At 43.9% G+C, this 21025-nt stretch overlaps 1 protein-coding gene across 1 annotated transcript; it reads right to left on the bottom strand.

The window, feature by feature from the left end:
* Positions 1–294: 294 nt before the first annotated feature.
* On the bottom strand, positions 295–20787 carry tmem26 (transmembrane protein 26). Its single transcript, XM_033034290.1, has 6 exons — positions 20498–20787; positions 13188–13311; positions 5925–5993; positions 5163–5359; positions 3644–3720; positions 295–1366 (listed from the first exon to the last, which is right to left on the bottom strand). Exons 1-6 carry the CDS (start codon positions 20686–20688, stop codon positions 1023–1025), a joined length of 1002 nt encoding a protein of 333 aa, XP_032890181.1. The 5' UTR covers positions 20689–20787; the 3' UTR covers positions 295–1022.
* Positions 20788–21025: the final 238 nt, after the last annotated feature.

Below are 21025 nucleotides of genomic sequence, written 5' to 3'. Positions count from 1 at the left end.
CTGTCGCCACATGGTCACCGGGGTGTCGCCTGTATGGTCGTGAGTAGTCTCCTCAGTCGCCCAAAGAGTCGTAGCGTCTTTCTGGTCGCTGCTGGATTTTCAACATGTTGAAAATTTTTCGGAGACAGTGGGTTTGACGCCAATGAGCGTAGCTTGACTTCTCCTGACGTAGTTGTCGCCAGGTTAACGTAGGTTGTCGGCAGGTGACGTAGGTTGCCACCCGTGCTGGCATCGGTTATTTGTTGTTGTTAAAGTAATGATTCTTTTCCAAATTTTATGTCGAAGGGGGGTCCAGTCGTCGGTTTTTCGGCGACCTGCTACGACTATGACAGTTGCCGGCAGTTGCCTAAAAATAGCCTAAGTGGACAGGCCCTTTAAACGCATATCCAATATTGAAGTTTCCAATGCAATTTTGAGAGACGACTACATTAGGTAAAGAAGTTATATTCCGAATAACGCATTTAAACTCTCCTGCAGATGTAAGTGGTAACAAATGAGGAAAGAGCAGAGAGATTATCCTGATGCCTAGCCTAGAATTATTTGTCAAAATTCTCAATTTCGGCACACAAACCAGTTGTCACATTCCCTATAGTAACAGTTATAGTGTTCTGCTTTGGATTTCCGAAAGGTGACTTTGCCTTGAAAATTTATTTTCTCTTGCTTTGAATGAGCAGAAAAAGGCAGCAGAGATTCAGAGTTGCAAAGGGAAAATGTTCTAATGCGGTTGTGTCAAAGAGAGGCCTCTCAAGGAAGGACAGAGGAATGGAGTTACGCCAATCCCGGTCTATCTCTAAATCATGAAGTCACATGCTGAAGAAGCATTCCTTACAATTATCATCCAAGTAACCTTGGAGCTGTGCCTTCTGGTGCTTCCTCCCTTGCGCATGAGCAAGCAAATTTGCTAACTCCAACAAGCAGCTTTGTGTCTCAACCAATTGGACATATTCATTTCTAATGACGATGGCGAGATCTTGCAAGTCCGAGTCGGTTCATCCTATCTTTGCCCCGGCCAGAAGCACCTGCTACTCATCGACGTCGACGTCTTCCATCTCAATAGTAGAAGCAACATTGGTCACAGTGGTCTTGTGGCTTTCCCTGCGCTGGGGGTGACGTAGTTCTAAATATATGACAACCAGCCGATAGATCTGCAGTATCAACACCAAGCTGTTCTTGATCGTGAAGAACAATAACATCTGGTGATTTATTTTTCGACTTAGCATTAAGAACAATCGAAACACAAGGAAAGGTCCATCTTGTATAAATATGGATATGGATATATTCCAGAGGTCTGCGCTGTATTTGTATAGCTGTGCTTTCCATAGTGGGGTGTGATGTCCTGGAACTTCTGCATCTTCCCTCTGCTGTACTGAAATTTAACAAGCAGCATGAGAACAGTTTAGTAGCCAATGTGCAATTTTGTAGATAACAATATCACCTTTCCCTTTGGAGAACAATGTGAAATAGCAAGATGATTACAGGCTAACTGCCCAACAGGCCATAATATATATGTAACTTCGATAGCTAGCACTTTATAGTCCAAAGAAGGACACAAAGTGCTGGAGTAACTCATTGGTCAGGCAGCATCTCTGCCACAACAAACCATTACATCTCACTGCATGAACCATTGCCATAGAAAATAAGCATCTGTTATCCCTCATTCCATGAATCAACGTCATGAATCAACATCGATCCTCACTGCATGAATCAACGTCAACTCCATGAATCATACATCATCCCGTCCCTGTCTATCTTTCACAAACAAAACGATGCTCACAGCAAGCTGCCTTCACCCATCACTCCATGAAACAACACGGCACAAAGCCAGCTTCCGCCACACCTGCAGCCATGAGCAGACATCAGCATTCATTGCCTTTACCTCAGATGGCCACATAAAGTTGGAGTAAGTCAGCGGATCAGACAGCATCTCTGGAGAAAAGGAATAGGTGACGTTTTCGGGTCGAGACCCTTCCTCAGACTTTTTGGTTTAAACTAGCCTTTATCTCAACTCACTTGAGGAAACACCACTCCATAAAACAATTCTAGTCACACCTCACTCCGTGAGCCGGGTGGGTGGCACGACTGTCTTATTTTTATTTTTTATTTTTTATTCCATTTATTTATTTGTCCCGTTGAGTGTAGTTTATAGCGTTTTTTTAACTGGGTATGTGTGTGGGGGGTGGTGGGTGGGGGAAACTTTATAATATTTTCCCTGTACGGGGGAACCGACCTTTTGCCTGTCGGGTCTCCGTTGTCGTTGGGACCTAGCACCGTGGAGCGGCCTCCAAGCAGAACGACCTGGGGGCTTCAGTCGCGGAGCCTGCGGACTCACCGTCGTAGGGCTGGCCGAGTTCGGAACGGGAGGAGCTGTGGTGGCGCGCTCCTTCGGCCCGACCCCGGAGCTTCGGAGGCTCCAGCCGCCGGCCCGGTGGACGGTAACACCGGGAGCTCGCGGGTCCCCGGTGGGAGACCGCTTTTCAGAGCTTCCGCAACGGCCACTTCTCCCGCCCGAGTTGCGGGGTTGAAAATGACCTGGAGCGGGGCCTTACATCGCATGGCGCAGCTTTAAGCGCCGCGGGACTTGCTAGTGCTTGCCGGGCGCTCCAGCATCAAGACCCGGAGCGCGGCCTTGCATCGCCCGGCGCGGCCTTAATGGCCACGGGACTTATTCACCATCGCCCGCCGGGGGCTTTGACTTTGACATCGGGAGGAGAATGGGGAGCACAGGGGAGAGATAAGACTTTGCCTTCCATCACAGTGAGGAGGAGATTCACTGTGATGGATGTTTGTGTAAATTGTGTTGTGTCTTGGTTCTTTTCTTGTTGTATGACTGCAGAAACCAAATTTTGTTTGAGCTTCAATGAGGTTCAAATGACAACAAATAAATTGTATTGTATTGTATTGTATTGTATTGTATTGTATTGTGAACCAATGCCACAATAAAACGACATCGCCCCTCATGCCGTAAAGCAACACCACACTAACCAACTCCATCATACTTCACTCCATAAAACATCATCTGAGACATTTCTGTCACATCTTAAACCATAAACCACCACATAAACCAATTCTCCGTCATGGATTCCAGCCCACCCCATTCCCAGAATCAACAACAAACAAGACAATGCCGTCATAATCTTCTCCGTGAAACATTGACCCAAAAAAACATACCTCGGTCACATTTCACTTAAAACACAAGACGAGTCTCTATCACAGCTTACTACATGAAGCAACTCCAAAAGCAATGATTTCTAACATACGTTTAAAACCACATATGATAGCTGCCTCCATTAACATTGACAAAATATTATAATTTCCCAATTCCTTATGGCACTGAAGGAAGCATTTTGTCCCATTGAGTCTATGTTGGTTCATGCACAATCCCTTTCACTCACTTATTTTTCCTGTAAGCTATTCTCCTCGTCCATCAACTACCCCTCAAATTCTACCCTTCACCAACACACCAGTGACAAATTGCAGTAGTCTTAGTGAGGAAATTCCAGCACATGGAAGAAACCCAAGCAACTTAGTTACAAGGGGAGGGTCAGGATTGAACCTAGGTTCCAGGAGCTGTAGGGCAGCAGGTCTTCCAAACATGCCACCGTGCTGCCCTAACAAGGGAACAGATAGCACTGTTAAGATTTACCTGCAAGGTCCAAGGGAAATTGCAGCATACTCCATGTCCATAGAGCCAGAATGGCATAGACCAGCTCAAGGCAGCACCTGAAATCAGCAACACTTGGTCAATGATGTAGAACTCGAACAACACCAATAATAACATAGAACAGTACAGCAGGAGAACAGTCCGTTTGGCCCACAATATCTGTGCCAAACATGATGCCAATACCATCACTTATCTGCCTGCACTTAACACATATCTCTCCATTCCCTGCCTGTTCCTATGCCAATCTAAAATTCTTCCAAATGCCACTAACATATCTGCTTCAACCACTACCTCTGGCAGCACATTCCATGCACTCACCACCCTCTGTATAAATCCTTGCACATCTCCTTTAAATGTTGCCCCTTTCACTTTAAAACTATGCCATCTTGCATTTTATTTTTCCATTGTGAGATAAAGATTCTGACTGTCTACCCTATCGATATACTCTTATTAGGTCTCCCCGCAACGTCCGACGTTCCAGAGAAAACAATCCAAGTCTGTCCAACCTCTCCCTGTATCTAATAGCCACTAATCCAGACATAATTCTGGTAAACCTTCTCTTCACCTTTCCAAAACCCCCACATCCTTTCTGTAGTGGGGCAACCAGAACTGCATACAATAATCCAAAAGTGGCCTAACCAAAGTCCTATGAAGTTTGCTGTAATTTCCTGCCAAAAACCAGGTCGAGTGAGTGACGTGAAGTTCGAGCGAAGTTCGCGGGAAGTTCGCGAGTGACGTACGGCGTCAGGACGCTGCGTACAGCGTAATGACGCTGCGCACGCCCGTTGAGGCGGTGCGTACGGCGTCGAGGTAGCTGCGGGCCAGCAGGCCGTTGCCACGCGGAATTTTTGAACACGGTCAGTTTTTCGGAGCCCCGCGCGATGTCGGGACCAGCTCCGCACAACTCCATACGGCTCCGGCGATCGAAGTGGGACCGGCCCCGCGAGGCCGTACGGCTCAAGCGACCACGTTAGGTCGCGCTTGCCGCATGGAGTCGCATGCTCGTGGGACAGGCCCTTTACTTACCACCCCGTCTATGTTTAGGTCCTAGTCATTTATATATGTCACAAACTGCATGAGTTCTTTCCTCCTTTCTTTCTCTTGAAGGCCCTGTCTGATTCTGGCCTCTAAAATCTTGCATGCACTTCTTTTTCCTTGTTGACCAAATTTGCAACCTCTTTGGTCATCCAAGATTCCCTTACTTTGCTGCCTATCCCTCCTCCTTATTGGAACATGTCAGTTCTGAACATCGATCCTTTACAAAAACAAACATCACCCATTCCTTCTCTCCGGCGATGCATTTTGGGCCATATGTCAGATGTGGACTTAACCAATAATATTTGATCCCAATGTACATTCCCGAACTCCTGCCTAATAACATTGTGGTTTGCCTTACTCCAATTTAGCACCTTCCCGCAAGGTCTAGCCTTCTCCCTATTCAAAACCATCTTAAAACTTATAGAGTTCCGATGTATCTGAGTTGATCTGAGTATAAACCCACCTGACCCCAGTATGTGATTGTGTTTCACTCTTAAACTCCAATATATCAGCTGCCGTCCCCACAAACATCAAAAGCAGCTGGGAGAGTTGGTCGCGGTTGACTCCGATTCCCAAAGGCAGTATCCATTTTCCTATGATAAGTACAATAAGGAGAATCTGGTGTAGGCCCAGGATCCAGTCGAAATTCTGAAAAATGTCCTAATGCAACAGGAAACATGAGAAGAATCAAAGGAATGGCATACACCAACAATTTTTAAGAATAATTAGAAACCAAAGTTACAAAGAATGGACACAAAATGCTGAAGTAACACAGCGGGCCATGCAGCATCTCTGGAGAGAAAGAATGGGTGACGTTTCGGGTCAAGGCCCTTCTTCAGACTGTTTAAGAAGGAACTGCAGATGTTGGAAAATCGAAGGTACACAAAAATGCTGGAGAAACTTAGCGGGTGCAGCAGCATCTATTGAGCGAAGGAGATAGGCAACGTTTCGGGCCGAAACCCTTCTTCAGACCTAGGCAACGTTTCGGGCCGAAACCCTTCTTCAGACTGTTTACTCCAGCATTTTGTGTCTACCTTTGATTTAAACCAGCATCTGCAGTTCCTCCCTTACCAGGAAGAGAAATGTTTGTGCAGGTCTTTTCTATCAATATATATTTGTTGTGGAATTTCATTGTTTATTGGCAGAGGTAGACACAGGAAGAACAATAAAGTAATATAGCTTTTTCATGCAGTAAGAAGTGTAATGAAATTAAACAGAGATTTACCGAATTGCCTGTGGAACTGGGATTCGTGTTCCTTTCTGCGTCTAGACTTCCAGTTGGACGGATATCATACTGTAAAAGAATTATCCGTTAATTGTTTTTCAGCAAACAAAGGAACAAGGCGCAAAACTTTAATTTAAAGTTTCTGCTGAAATAACATTAGTCTGAGTTCTATTCTCTCATCAAAGTGCAGCCTGGCTCCAGTACCTGCCACTATTTCTAGCGATGTTACAATACTTACCTTCAGCGGTGCTGAAGTTCTGCCACTGGCCGTGTGCGCGACTTTGGCGCCTTTGAGGGGGGGGGGGGGATAACAGTATCACAATAACACCCATGTTAATCGAGAATCTGTCAATCTCTGCTTTATAAATACCCAATTACTTGGTCTCCACAGTCAACCGTGGCAATGAATTCCACAGATTCACCACCCTCTGCCTAAAAAAATTCTTCCTCATCTCCTTTCTGAAGGTACGTTGTTTTATTCTGGAGCTATGTCGTCTGGTCCTAGACTCTCCCATTAGTGGAAACATCCTTTCCACATCCACTCTATCTAGGCCTTTCATTATTCGGTAAGTTTCAATGAGGCCCCCCCTCATTCTTCCAAACTCCAGCGAGTACAGGCCCAGTGCTGTCAAACGCTCATCACATGTTAACCCAATAATTTCTGGGATCATTCTCGTAAACCTGGGTTTCCGTGCTACATTGCGTGATTCTCTGCTGACTTCTCTAACTTCTACAGGTGCACAGTAGAGAGCATGCTGACCGGTTGCATCGTGGCTTGGTTCAGCAACTTGAGCGCCCTGGAGAAGAAAAGACTACAAAAAGTAGTAAACACTGCCCAGTCCATCATCGGCTCTGACCTTCCTTCCATCGAGGGGATCTATCGCAGTCGCTGCCTCAAAAAGGCTGGCAGTATCATCAAAGAACCACACCATCCTGGCCACACACTCATCTCCCTGCTACCTTCAGGTAGAAGGTACAGGAGCCTGAAGATTGCAACAACCAGGTTCAGGAATAGCTACTTCCCTACAGCCATCAGGCTATTAAACCTGGCTCGGACGAAACTCTGATTATTAATAACCCATTTTCTGTTATTTGCACTTTATCAGTTTATTTATCCATGTGTGTATATATTTATATCATGGTATATGGACACACTTATCTGTTTTGTAGTAAATGCCTACTATGTTCTGTGTGCTGAAGCAAAGCAAGAATTTCATTGTCCTATACAGGGACACATGACAATAAACTCACTTGAACTTGAACTTGAATGCAGATAACTGATTGGGGCTCAGTTGCCATGGTTAAGATTCATTTGCTGGTGTCTGAGTTGAGTTGTTGATGTGTGGGTTGAGCTGTTGGTATTGAGGTTACTTTCCAGATCTGGATTTGCACTGGCAGTGTTTGGCTAGAATTCCAGTGCTTGGACTGGGTTGTCTGGTGTCTGGTTTGAGGGATCAATGTCCGAGTGAGCCTCTATTCCCTTAGGAATTCTGTTCGGAACACTTGCAGTGAAGCTTTGGGGCCGGAATAAATGACATCAAGCAAACAGAATAACCTGCCTTTAATCACGGTTTATTCAAACTCATGTAAATACTCACTTTGATGCCCATTGATATTGGTTTTACTGGACCTCCTTGATGCCACACTCAGTGAAATGCTGCCTTGAACTCAAGAGCAGTCGTTCTCACTTCACCTCTGCAGTTCAGCTCTCTTGTCCATGTTTGCTTCAAGACTATAATGAGGTCTGGAACCAAGTGGGCCTGCTAAAATCCAAATTGGACAAAGGTAAGGAAGTTGTTGAAAAGCAGGTGCCAATCGATAGCACTATCGACAATGGCTTCCGTAACATTTCTGATAATCAGGAATAGTCTGATTCAGTAATGTTAAGTCCAATTGGGTTTGGCCTGCTTTGTGTGAACAAGACATAGCTGGATAATTATCAACATTAAAGACTCCTGAGATGGAACATTACTGGAAAACTCTGGAATTCTAGGTGTGGGTCTTTACAACTGTACCTGGCATATTGTCCGATCCTATAACCTTTGCACTCAAGCTGTTCCTTGCAACCACATGAGTGAATCAAATTGACTGAAGACAATGTTGCTATGGGTCTCCAGTTACATATGTATATGCCAGGCTGAGAATGAATGGATGAGTTCCTCCTCTGAAGGACATTAGCGAGCTAAAAGTGAGTTTTTACAACAATCCAATAGTATTGCGATCAACTTAACTAAGATAAGCGCTTGTTGCTTTCTTATGTTTCAGGTAATTAACAAAACTTGAATTCCACTACAGCCAGGATGTTATTTAAGTGTCACATAGAGGGCAGTGAGTAGAAAGAATGAGCTGCCAGAGGAGGTACTTGGGGTAGCTACTATAACAACACATAAAAGACATTTGGACAGGTACATGATAGGAAAGGTTTAAAGGGATATGGGTTAAAGATGGGCAGGTGGGACTAATGTAGATGGGGCACCTTGGTTAGCATAGGCAAGTTGGGCCAAAGGACTTGATTCCGTGCTGTATAATCTCTAATTTATTGTTCCAAACCTTTGGATTGCAAGGTACACAAAAATGCTGGAGAAACTCAGCGGGTGCAGCAGCATCTATGGAGCGAAGGAAAAAGGCAATGTTTCGGGCCGAAACCCTTCTTCAGACTGATGGGGGGTGGCGGGGAGAAGAAATGAAAAAGGAGGAGGAGGAGCCCGAGGGCTGAGGGATGGGAGGAGACAGCCCGAGGGCTGAGGAAGGGGAGGAGACAGCAAGGGCAAACAAAATTGGGAGAATTCAATGTTCATGCCCCCAGGATGCAGACTCCCCAAGCGAAATATGAGGTGCAGTTCCTCCAATTTCCGGTGTTCCTCACTCTGACCATGGAGGAGACTCAGGACAGAGAGGTCGGATGGGGAATGGGAGGGGGAGTTGAAGTGCTGAGCCACCGGGAGGTCAGATAGGTTCTTATGGACCGAGCGGAGGTGTTCGGCGAAACGATCGCCCAGCCTCCACTTAGTCTCACCGATGTAGATCAGCTGACATCTAGAGCAGCGGATGCAATAGATGAGGTTAGAGGATTGCAAGTCTCGTTAGTCCACTAAAAAACAACAACATTCCTGCAGCACTTGCTGGAATAATGATGAACCATGATGTCTGCTTAATTCACAAGATGAGCTAAAGACAGAATAATGCCATGTTCTTTTGTGGCTTGTGGAATCTGGACAGGATACAATTTCACAAACTGGGTACAAGGGATTGCAGTGTGCTTGAGAACAGACTCAAATCAATCAAGAAAACAAAGAGTGGAGGGTTCAGAACATCTTGTGCTGATGTACTGATTGGGGATAAAGAAGCATAATGGTCGTGTTACCAGCCATAACTGGAAGCACACGACAAACTCATATTCAAGGTCCACCTTGGCAGTTTGGAAATGTCATTGTAGTTTAAAATTCTTTTCTCGGTGAGGTATCTCCCTGTTGGTGCAGATGCAGGATGTGGACTTTTTAGGGATGGTTATCATGGCTCAACCAGAGCCTGTGGATGCTGAGGAGAAATGATCCTTTGGTAACCACCATCCTCCTCCTCCTGCTCCTCTCAGGCTTTGCCTCCTGAACTCCATGACGCCACTGGTTGCTGTCTTCGGTTGTCATGGTTGTGCAGTATCTCCGCACCTGCTTGGTGTGTAATCTCGCCATCGATGCAGAAACCAAAATCACACTTCTAAGTATCCAATGGCATTTTTTCACTACTCTTCTGGTAGTTGTGTGGATGTCCTATCTCGGCTCATTGCTGAGATTGGGAAAGTCTCCTGGTGCAAGGTGCCAGGTAAGTCCAGTCTTACCCCTGGTCGCAAGATGCATGCGGTGTAGGCAGTGTAGGTTACTGAAAATGCTCAGCAGTGCGATCTCTTTGGAGGTGTCATTTATGCTGCCTGGAAGAACAGCGCTCACCATCGGGAAAGTCATCTCACGATCCACAGCAGGTTGCATAACAACGGAGTGGAAGCCTTTCCCATGTATATAAATGTCCAAGTACTTCATGATTAGTACTATAAGGGCATGGATGCAGTCAATGGATGCCACGGATAAACGTAAACCCTGGTGCCCGATGTCAGCTGTTCCACAAGATATCAAAGTAGACAAAATGATTTATTTGTGCATGCAGTGAGCAGTAAAGTAAGAATTGATTGGAGTTATCGTGTAGCAAGGAGGTTTGGGAGGATTTATAACCTCTCTTGAGGGAGCTGTCCAGTCATATGGTGTAGCTGACGGACATAATTCTCAGTGACAACAGCATTGGAAAACCCGAGCCTGTGAATGCATTGGTCGGTCAATGTAGGACAAGGAATGTGTAGGAAGGAATTGCTGATGCTGGTTTCAATCGAAAATAGACACTAAAAGCTGGAGTAACTCAGTGAGTCAGGCAGCATCTCTAGAGGAAAGGAATGGTACCCGGACATGGCATCGAAGGATGAGAAGCTGAAGCAAAGAAGTTGAAGCCAGATAACCGAACGGAAACTAAGCCGAAACGTCAAATAACCGAAAGCGTACGAAGCCGAAACGCCAACTAACAGAAAGGGTGGTACGCCTAAATGCAAACTAACCGGGATGGGACGCCTAAAAGCCAACTAACCGAAAGGCTGCGTCGCCTAAAAGCAAACTCACCAAAAGGCCGCTGTGCTGAAACGCCAACTAACCGAAAGGCTGTGTCGCTTACAAGCCAACTAACCAAATGGCCGCCCTGCCAAAAAGTCAAATAACGGACATGACGTCGCCGGGGGGGCGGGGGGGGGACTTGCCAGCGATTGGTCCAGACCCCCGCATCCATCACATTACTGGCCGGTGGAGACGGGAGGGTGGGGGTCCTCTGACGCCACGTCCACACACGAAAGGAATAGGTGATGTTTCGGGTCGAGACCCTTCTTCAGATTCAGACCAAGAATCAGGGGAAATGGGAAACAAGAGCTATAGATGGTGATATAGAGGGATATAAATCTCCAATGAGTAGCTTCTTCACTGTTGGGCATGTATGTGCCTCCTGCCCCAAGTTGCCCTGAGTTGGTCGGTCATGCCCGTAAGAAAGTCACTGGTTATTGAATTATCGCTCGACCTAATGGCCGCTGATCACTGCTGTCATCCTGAAGAAATTAGTTTCATTATTTTATCCACACATATGCGCACCTTGGAAAAAGTCTGAAGCCAACTTGTCAGATCTCCCAGAGTTAGCAGGACGTCCATTTAAATAATGTCATCCATTTAAATAGTGAGGAGGACCACAAACTGGAACAATGTGTTCTTAGTACAACAGAGATTACTCCATAACAGCTGTAGTTTGGAAATTTCAGCGCCAATTATGTTGATATTGACTAATCAAATCTTGATGTCCTTAGGTGCATGGCTGATACTGGCAGTAGGTCAAACATGCTTGTGTACTTGTTCCTGGAAGTGCCAAAACCAATTTAGAAGTTGACGCAATTTCACCCAGAAATATTAGTTGCGGTGATTCACGATGGGAATATTCAAATAAAAAAGATCAATGCTATGTAATCATAATTTAGTTTAGTTTAGACATACAGCGTGGAAACAGGCCCTTCGGCCCACCGAGTCCGCACACGACCAGCAATCACCCGTACATTAACACTATCCTACACACACTAGGAACACTTTACATTTCTATACAAGGCCAATTAACCTGTACTTCTTTAGAGTGTGGGAGGAAACTGAAGAGCTCGGAGAAAACCCACGTAGGTCACGAGGAGAACGTACAAACTCCGCACAGACAAGCACCCATAGACAGGATCAAACCCGGGTCTCTGGCGCTGTAAGGCAATAGTTCTATCGCTACGCCACCGTGCCGCACTATTCGCCCTAGGTTGCCGCTCTAGGTTCAAATGTATATGGGAAACGCTATCCGTAGGAATTCAAATGCTGCAAGAAGTAATGCAGGAGTTCAGGATGACAATTACAATCTAAAATGTTCATTAACAAAATGGTACTACGTCATCTGTGTGGGACTTTATAATTTTAATTTCACTCTCCTTTCTGGACAAAGCACTGAATTACATCCCCAGCCCCAATAACAACAAAAGAAACATTGTTGTATCTGATCCAACACATGTCCACATTTTTTGAGAGAGATTGCTCGGAATAAACTTAGTTCTCACCAAGGAGACCAACTAACACATAATACGGCTGTGACATAACTTTATCTCCTTTGTTTTCTTGCCATCATCAGCTATAGATCACCTACATTAAAGTTTTGTACGATGCATCAGGAGATATTGCATTGGAATTTATGGTAAGCAACAACTTATAAAAACTGCTTGATTGAAGAATTCAGAATGAGCAGTTCAAAGTCTGAATGTGGTTGTTTTTTGCAATTTAATTAAAGGCCCAATCATGCAAATTATTTGAGAAAGCAAATTAAAGAAAAGCTGGTCTTATTAGAGAGAAAAAATAAAAATGGGGTAAAACCTTTAGCATTCTTTATGAAAAAAATGATTCCAATGTAAACTTGTAAAGTTAATTTTCAGTGCAGAAGAAATTGTATGGCAGTAAATGGACAGGCATTGTTAACCTTTTCTATGGCAAGTTTGTAAGTAATGAGTGGGCAAGTACAGTAACTCCATGTCATTCGGGCTTCAATACTGAGTATATCAATGAGATGTTGTTATAGTGGTAATGCTGGAGGTACTATGCTAGATATTCTATGTGCAATATCCCATGTTTCCATCTGACATTCTTTATCAATGTTGAATGAAGAAATCTCCAGTTATTCTTATGTAGATAATGATCTAGTCTCACTGTGGTGGTGCTGTCCCTGGTATGGCAGACTATCCAGTTTACTCTAATGTTACACTAGTTTAGTTTAGTTTAGTTTGGAGGTACAGGAACAATGGCGTATTGAGTCGACACCGAACAGTGATTCCCATAAACTAACACCATCTTACACATGAAGGACAACTGGTTGTACATGCTACTGGTTAGCTGGCTTGCGTGCATTCACTGTAATGCTTTTTGAAAAATAAATAACTACACCCATGTTAATCCGCCTCTCCATACATTACATTGCCACACTAAAGCTAGGCTGTGAAAACTAAATAAAAATATCACTCATTTACAAACGGATCAACAAGAAATCTATAGGCCAGTAGAATCCGAGGGAAGATTTGTCATAATGGGAATTCAATTACTGTCAAAATTAGTACAGGGAATACCAACATTTATAAAATAGCAACATTTATAACAGTGAAAAATAAGACGGCCATACCATGCATGTGGAGTTATTCTTTGAAACACATTCGTCGTTGCGCATTTTTTCAAGTTGGCATATTTCAAGGATCCATATTGGAGGTATTATGTTGATCAGATAAAAAAACAATGCTGGAGAAAACCTGTTCAAGTGAGCATACAGAAGTGTTAGAATACGCTCGTCGCTTTACCTCCCCCCTTTACCCCATTCAAGGACCCAAGCAGTCTTTCCAGGTGCGGCAGAGATTCACCTGCACCTCCTCAAACCTCATCTATTGCATCCGCTGCTCTAGATGTCAGCTGCTCTACATCGGTGAGACCAAGCGCAGGCTTGGCGATCGCTTCGCCCATCACCTCCGCTCGGTTCGCAATAACCAACCTGATCTCCCGGTGGCTCAGCACTTCCCCCTCCCATTCCAAATCCGACCTTTCTGTCCTGGGCCTCCTCCATGGCCAGAGTGAGGACCACCGTAAATTGGAGGAACAGCACCTCATATTTCGCTTGGGCAGTTTGCACCCCAGCGGTATGAACATTGACTTCTCTAATTTCAGGTAGACCTTACTTTCTCCTCCCCTTCTCAGGTCTCCCTCAGCCCTCTGGCTCCTCCTCTTCCTTTCTTCCTCCCCCACCCTCACATCATTCTGAAGAAGGGTTTCGACCCGAAACGTTGCCTATTTCCTTCGCTCCATAGATGCTGCTTCACCCGCTGAGTTTCCCTAGCATTTTTGTCTACCTATTAATAATCATTCGTCCAGCACCTGCTTTTGTTCATCCATGTTTAACTACAGTGAAAATTACAATGAGCGTGACATTGAAAATGCATGAGGGAATCCAATTTATATAATTGCTGCAGAATATTTCAGTGCTGAAACAACTATTCAGCATCTGCTGTACATTAATGACAGTCCAGCTCAGTTCATGAGAGCTTTGAGTCATTGAGTCATAGGTAAATATTGAAAGGTGTGGTGAATGAAACAGAAAATATAAATCAGTGCAACATGGCATGGCTAACATAAGTGTGTTTTCTGTGCTTAAAAGATTAGTGAATCAATTGGATTTTAATAATGGGTTATCCAAAAATAATTTTTACTTTTATACTGTAAACAAATGAACATCTGAGATGCCAGTTTTGTTTTACCAATTAAAGTAATGTGTTTTTGAAATGGTGGAAATACTATATGGTCGGCATGACCCTTGTAACCACAGCTTAATCAGCACATCAAACTCAAGCCATTTGTACACTCAATAGTACAGTAAATGACAATATGTAGTCCTAGATTTTGTAAATCTTCTGGACCATTAAAAAATATTCGACAACCTTTGGGAAAAATCACCAATCAAACATAAATTGAAAATAATTAGCTTGGAAGTGCAAAAGGCAAGCGATGAAGTGTTTTCAATACCAATTTCATGCCTCAGACCATGTTTCCCATAAGTGTGAGGAGTGGCGATTGATCAGCACAACTCAATTCATGGCAGCAAAGTTAAAGTGCAATGACGTTTACAATACCCTGAAAGACCTAGGATTGGATGGATGAAAAAAATGTCACATGTTAAGCAATTCGTCAGGGTTAGGCTGCAGGATTGATTCCATGTACAAAACTGATTAACAACGATTATATATTATTAGTGCCTCTGTAAATCTATTTCATACTTTTGGTTCATTTACTCCGCGTTTTCATACAAACTTACAATTCTTTTATGGTCTTTATGTCTTTATCCCAGTGAGGCTTATCTTCTCAGCTTGTTTATCTTATCAGCTTGTTTGTGCATTGATGTGAACTGCTTCTTTCTTGCAAGAAGGGCTGCTACACTCTTGCGAGAAAAGACTCAACTGCATCCTTCTTGTAAGAATGTAGCAGATCACATCAATGCCCAAGCTGTTTGACAGGCTTTCACTGAAACACGGTATGGCCTAAGTTATCCATATTTCTATTACTTTAAATCTAGTCCTTCACCTGCCAGATCAAATGGCAGCTTTTCTGCTTGCACACTGTGATTGCATGCGGAGGACCAAAATACCAGTCTGGAAGGTCTCCTTTCAAAGATAGACACAAAACGCTGGAGTAACTCAGTGGGACAGGCAGCATCTCTGGATAGAAGGAATGGGTGACGTTACAGGCCGAGACCCTTCCTCTCCTTTCGAGTCAGTTGAAGTAGAGCCATATCTTTACTGTCCCAAGCTTTTATTAGGCAGCGCCAGGATAGCCATCAGTAGCAAAAGCCAGTTTTTGTTAAAAAAAGAAGAAAATATAACAGCAAATGCAATCAATGAAAAAATAACAAACACTACCCATTCCTTATTTTTATTGGCTCCAATTTGTATGCACTTCCCATGGCGTGTTATGTTGCTAAACCATGCACAGACCCTTCTTTCAATGTGATTTCTGGCACAGTAACCTGATTAAACTCAATACACCTAACCAGATAACCCTGAAAATACGGTCACAAATAGGGACAAAAATCAAAGAGGGGAAGCTGAGAAAATTACAACGTCAAAGAAAATCACTTTGTGTTGCTGCCAATGGATGCCAGGGTGCAACTGGAGAGGTTTAGAAAGCTGGGATTTTATTGAAAGAGTGATGCTTAAATTAAGACGAAACAAAAACGTTTTATGAGGAATAACAGTTTAAGATCTCAGACAGATAGGATTAAGGGAATGCTGCTTGACCCCAAGGTTAGTTTTGGTATTCAATCTAGGCCTTTCGATACCTTGTTCACATAATCTTATATAGACACAAAATGCTGGAGTAACTCGACCTGACTCGTCACCCATTCCTTCTCTCCAGAGAAGCTGCCTGTCTCGCTAACTTACTCCAGCATTTTGTGTCTATCTTCAGTTTAAACCAGCATTGGGTGAGGCTGAGTCGGGAGCACTAACATCGCGGAAGGTTCGACCAGCCCCGACGCGAGGTTCGATCGTCCAGCGCGGGGGAGCTGACATCAGGAGCAGATCAGCTCGATGCGGAGGGCCCGAACTCCGCCGGCTACGGGAGTCAAGATCATCCCGTCAATGGGGGCTCGAGGTCCACGACCAAGGAAGAACTAAGGGGAAGGACTTGAATTTTATTTCGCCTTCCATCACAGTGAGGAATGTGTAGGAGTCACTGTGGTGGATGTTCATGTTAAAATGTGTTTTTGAGTGATCTGTTGCTTTTAATTGTATGACTGACCTGGCCAATGAAATTCCTCGTATGTTGCAAAACATACTTGGCGAATAAAGTGTGATTCTGATTCTGATTCTGATCTGCAGTTCCTTCCTACTCACATAATCTCTACTGCTTTGGCTTAGGAATGCTTTTTTGATCACAGTTCGAGCCTCAACAAATTTTAACGTATTCATCATTCCACCTTTATCTTATCCTTTATCCTTATGTTTAGAAACATAACTCCTGACGAACATAGTTCTAAGTTTAACATTACACCCCTCTACTCCTCCTCCTGAGGAAAATGTATCTCTTCTTCTTCATCTTCAACAGTTCCTTGTGATCAAGCTTGCTTCCACTAAGGAGAGCGACTTTTCACTTACTTCTTTGTCTGACATCTTTTAACCATTCTCCATACCTCCTCTCTTACTTCATGTGGTCATCTTAAACAACAGTGTGTTTGGCCTTGTCGAGAGTCACTGCACTGAATAATTATCCAAAGAAGAGTTGCTCATTTCTAGGAATTATGACCTTCTTACTTGAGATATTAGATGGAAATCACTGATTTAAAAGACAAAACTAGAAGAATTTTTGATAGGAGCTCACTTCCCTTTCTCACTCATATTTTTGTGAAATGTGGTTAGACTTAAAAAAAGAACCATGTGATTTATGATAATTTTCAAAGACCAATGTGATTTTCTGTAATTATAAGTTCATATGTTGTAGGAGCAGAATTAGGCCATTCGGACCATCAAGTCTACTCCGCCATTCAATCATGGCTGATCTATCTTTCCCTCTCAACCCCATTTTCCTGCCTTCTCCCCATAACCCCTGACACCTAGAATTGCTGCCTTACAATCCTGACTACATGTGCTTGTCTGTACAGAGTTGTATATTTTCCCAGTGACCTGTGTGGATTTTCTCTGGGATCTCCAGTTTCCTCCCACACTCCAAAGACGTGCAGGTTTGTTAGCTAATTGGCTTGGTAGAGTTGTATCCTGTCCCAAGTCTGTGTAGGGTAGTGTTAGTGTATGGGGATCACTGGTTGGCATGGACTCAATGGGCCGACGGGCCTGTTTCCACGCTGTATCTCTAAACTAAGCTAGACTAAAACTTAGTCTATTTTTCAAACTGGAGTCTGAAGAAGGGTTTCGGCCCGAAACGTCGCCTATTTCCTTCGCTCCATAGATGCTGCTGCACCCGCTGAGTTTCCCCAGCAATTTTGTGTACCTTAGACTAAAACTAAACCTGGACTAATCAAAATCTATCAATCTTAAAATCTATTGCCTTAAAAATATTAATTGACTTGGCCTCCACAGCCTTCTTTGGCAATGAATTCCACAAATGCACTACCCTCTGATTAAAGAAACTCATCCTCATCTCCTTTATGTTCTTTTATTCTGAGGCTGTGGCCTCTCGTCCTACACTCTCCAGTTGTTCAGAATAATAACCTGAAGGGATGTTAACTTTTTGCCTTGTGCACCAGATGCTATGAGCAGCCTCTCAGATTTCCATTCCCTCTACTGCACATCGTGCTTCATCAGTTAAATGTGACTTAATTAATTCCTGTACAGCATGCCTATTCTGACATAAGTTACTGTCAGAATAGACAGAATTACATGATATCACTGCTGCTTTTCAAAGAATATTTCCTCCTGGTGCTGCTCAAAAAGTGTTAGCTCATGCCACATTTTCTAATTATAAATTATATTGTCACGCAGTATTGCAACCACTTTTGCATTAAATGCCTAACTTATCGTGCCTTTCCACCCATTTGATCTTGGCAAACAGGTATGCTGCAAAGCGTATCAGCAAATTGGCAAATAGCATAACTGCTCTATCGTCACTGCAAACCATTGTAAAGAAGAGAGGGATTGATATTTTTTTTTGACAATAGCATTGTCAAAGAGGAATCGTAACAAATCAGGGCATACAATTGGGTGCTGTGTGCATCTACTGACCAGATTCACAGTTACATAAAGACAACCATCATAGACACATGATGGTGTTTCCATCACCTGTGGAAGCAGGTGGAAGCAGAAATACATGGTTGGTTCTTCATCATTATAGGGTCCTATTCCCCACCCAACCACACTGCGGGTAATGCAAAAGTCACACAAATAAACAACCCATCTTCAAGTTGCATTGGATCTAGAACCTGCGTCTATTTATGTGAGAAATATTCATTCTTAAACAGACTGGTCATTGAAACTGGAATAGGGCACCCCCCCTCTGTTTGTCAAGATTTATCCCAATCACTCATCATTCTACCTATTTTTGTCTCAGCAGCAAACTTGGAAACTTAACATGTTGTTCCCTCCACCACGTCATTAATGTAAATAGTAAACAATTGAGGACCATGAACTTCAAGCGATCCTTGCATTCCCTCCCTCTCCGTCCCTCCCCCACCCTAGTCATCCATCTAGTTTCACTGCCGTCCTGCTTAGTTTCAGAGTTTGTATCCACTCCTTATTCACCTTCGTCACAGACAACAATGGATCGTTGTGAACTACACCATTCCTTGTTCATCGTTGCTGGCTTTGATTTGTCCTTTTCACACCTTTCATTCATTTCTTCTTTGGACCTTCTCATATCTCTAGTTGCCTTCTCCTCTGACTCAGCCTGAAGAATGGTCTCGACCTGAAACGTCACCTATTCCTTTTCTCCAGAGATGCTGCCTGACCCGCTGAGTTACTCCAGCATTTTGTGTCTATCTTCTGTGTAACTTACTCCAGTAATTGTATCTAGTTTCAGTCAATTTGTTTGAATTAGATTCAAAAATAAACTTCAGAAATATATTTAAGTTGAAAAGTTCTCCCTCCATGATTTTGTTCTAGTTATATTTCAGATTACAAATCAAATTCATGAAATTTCTCTTCATAATCTGACGTCAACCCCCGGTAACATTAGGCTGGTTTCTCTGAACTTGATGTGAGGCAACCATCACAACTTAAGAGTCACAAAAGCTGGTGTAACTCAGACAGGCAGCATCTCTGGAGAGAAGGAATGGGTGATGTTTCGGGTCGAGACCCTTCTTCAGACTGAAGAAGGTCTGTCTGAAGAAGGGCCTCGACCCAAAACGTCACCCCACCCTTCTCTCCAGAGATGCTGCCTGTCCCGCTGAGCCACTCCAGCTTTTTGTGACTATCTTCGGTTTAAACCAGCATCTGCAGTTCCTTCCTACACAACCATCACAACTTGCTAGACACAAAAAGTTGGAGTAACTCAGTGGGTCAGACAGCATCTCTGGAGAAAAGGAATAGGGTCTGAAGAAGGGTCTCGACCCCGAAGCGTCACCTATTCCTTTTCTCCAGAGATGCTGCCTTTACGGCTGAGTTACTTCAGCTTTTTGTGTCTATCTTCGGTTTAAACCAGCATCTGCAGTTCCTTCTTACACATCACAACTTGTTAAGTCTTCCCACACCATTGCATCAACAATACAACTTAAGAGTCACAAAAGCTGGTGTAACTCAGACAGGCAGCATCTCTGGAGAGAAGGAATGGGTGATGTTTCGGGTTTTCATGAGAATCAGAATATTAGATGTTAGAAATCTGGAGTAACTACAGATATTAGGAACGCTCAGCAGAACATACAGTATCTGTGGAAAGAGAAACGGTTTAAGTTTCAATTCTGACTGGAGTCTTCGCCCTGAATCGTTGAGCGTCTCACGTTCCACAGATGCTGCCTGACTTGCTGAGTGTTTGCGGATTTTTAACATTTGTATTCCCCTTTTGCCCCAGTCTCTTGATGTTCGAGAACTGCAACATTAAACTCATGGCCATTGGTAAAATCCGGCCACTCTCCCATCCCTCAATGCACTTCACAGACGGCTCCCTGTGCAGGAAGCGGACTTAATACTGCTGTGGATGTGAAAAAGCGATTCAATTAAAAAAAAAGACCGCTGCTTCACAAATAACTTTGAACGCCCAAGCTTTGATTCCCGTCGTCATTTTTAGCCAGAACAAAATGCAGAGGGTGACCAAGTAAAAATAGTTGCTCAGATCAAGTCTTTGTGTATTTCTGCAGGCGCCCGTCCGGTTGAATTGCCAGCCTGGCATATGCTACTTTTTTTTTTTCTTGTTTCAAAACTTTACAAAACTTGCATCGAAGTGAGAGAAACTGGTCATTTTACCCGACGTGAATCCATATTTCAATAGCGTGTGATCGAGAATCGCTCTTACCCTTTGTAATCGGCTCCTTTCTGGATGGTGATGGTCACTATCATCTCTACAAGGATCAGCAATGTCAGAAGCAGCAACAGCCAGTACATCGTGTCGTTCTTCGCTTTAACCACTCGCCAAACTGCGAAGACAGTGTGAAGGATGAAAACGAGCCTGGGGACAACGGCGCTCAGATAAACGTGCCAAACCATTGTCCGAACCCGTGCCCGGCGGAGTCAGACCCCAAGTCCTCTGACCGCCCGTTTGAAAGAAGCAAACGTGGAGAGATTTTATGGTCAAGCTTCCCCCGCCCGGAGAGTCTCCCAGCTCCAGGCTCCTCCCTCGTGTGATCCCCAGTCCCAGCAGGTCGCAAAGATCAACACAGCGGTCATCCTGAACTGGCAACATGGTTGAGCGCATCACTTTTATACCGCTGAGTTTCTCCAGCATTATTGTGTATCTTCGATTTTCCAGCATCTGCAGTTCCTTCTTAAACACTTGTATACTGTTGTTTTTAATAAGAAATGTGATTTACTAAGTGAATGCGCA

Source organism: Amblyraja radiata, chromosome 15, assembly GCF_010909765.2.
Source record: "Amblyraja radiata isolate CabotCenter1 chromosome 15, sAmbRad1.1.pri, whole genome shotgun sequence".
Lineage (NCBI taxonomy): Eukaryota > Metazoa > Chordata > Chondrichthyes > Rajiformes > Rajidae > Amblyraja > Amblyraja radiata.
The sequence above is the reverse complement of the archived record's forward strand: the minus strand, read 5'-3'. Positions and strand labels throughout refer to the sequence as shown.

What these genes read in the sequence shown, in the direction of transcription:
- tmem26 (XM_033034290.1), bottom strand. Translation starts at nt 20,688, where the DNA reads ATGGTTTGGCACGTTTATCTGAGCGCCGTTGTCCCCAGGCTCGTTTTC. An exon ending in AAAGGAGCCGATTACAAAGG is followed by an intron (nt 13,312 to 20,497) that starts GTAAGAGCGATT and finishes TCACTTGAACAG; the next exon opens with GTTTTCTCCAGCATTGTTTT. An exon ending in ATTTCCCTTGGACCTTGCAG is followed by an intron (nt 1,367 to 3,643) that starts GTAAATCTTAAC and finishes GTTAAATTTCAG; the next exon opens with TACAGCAGAGGGAAGATGCA.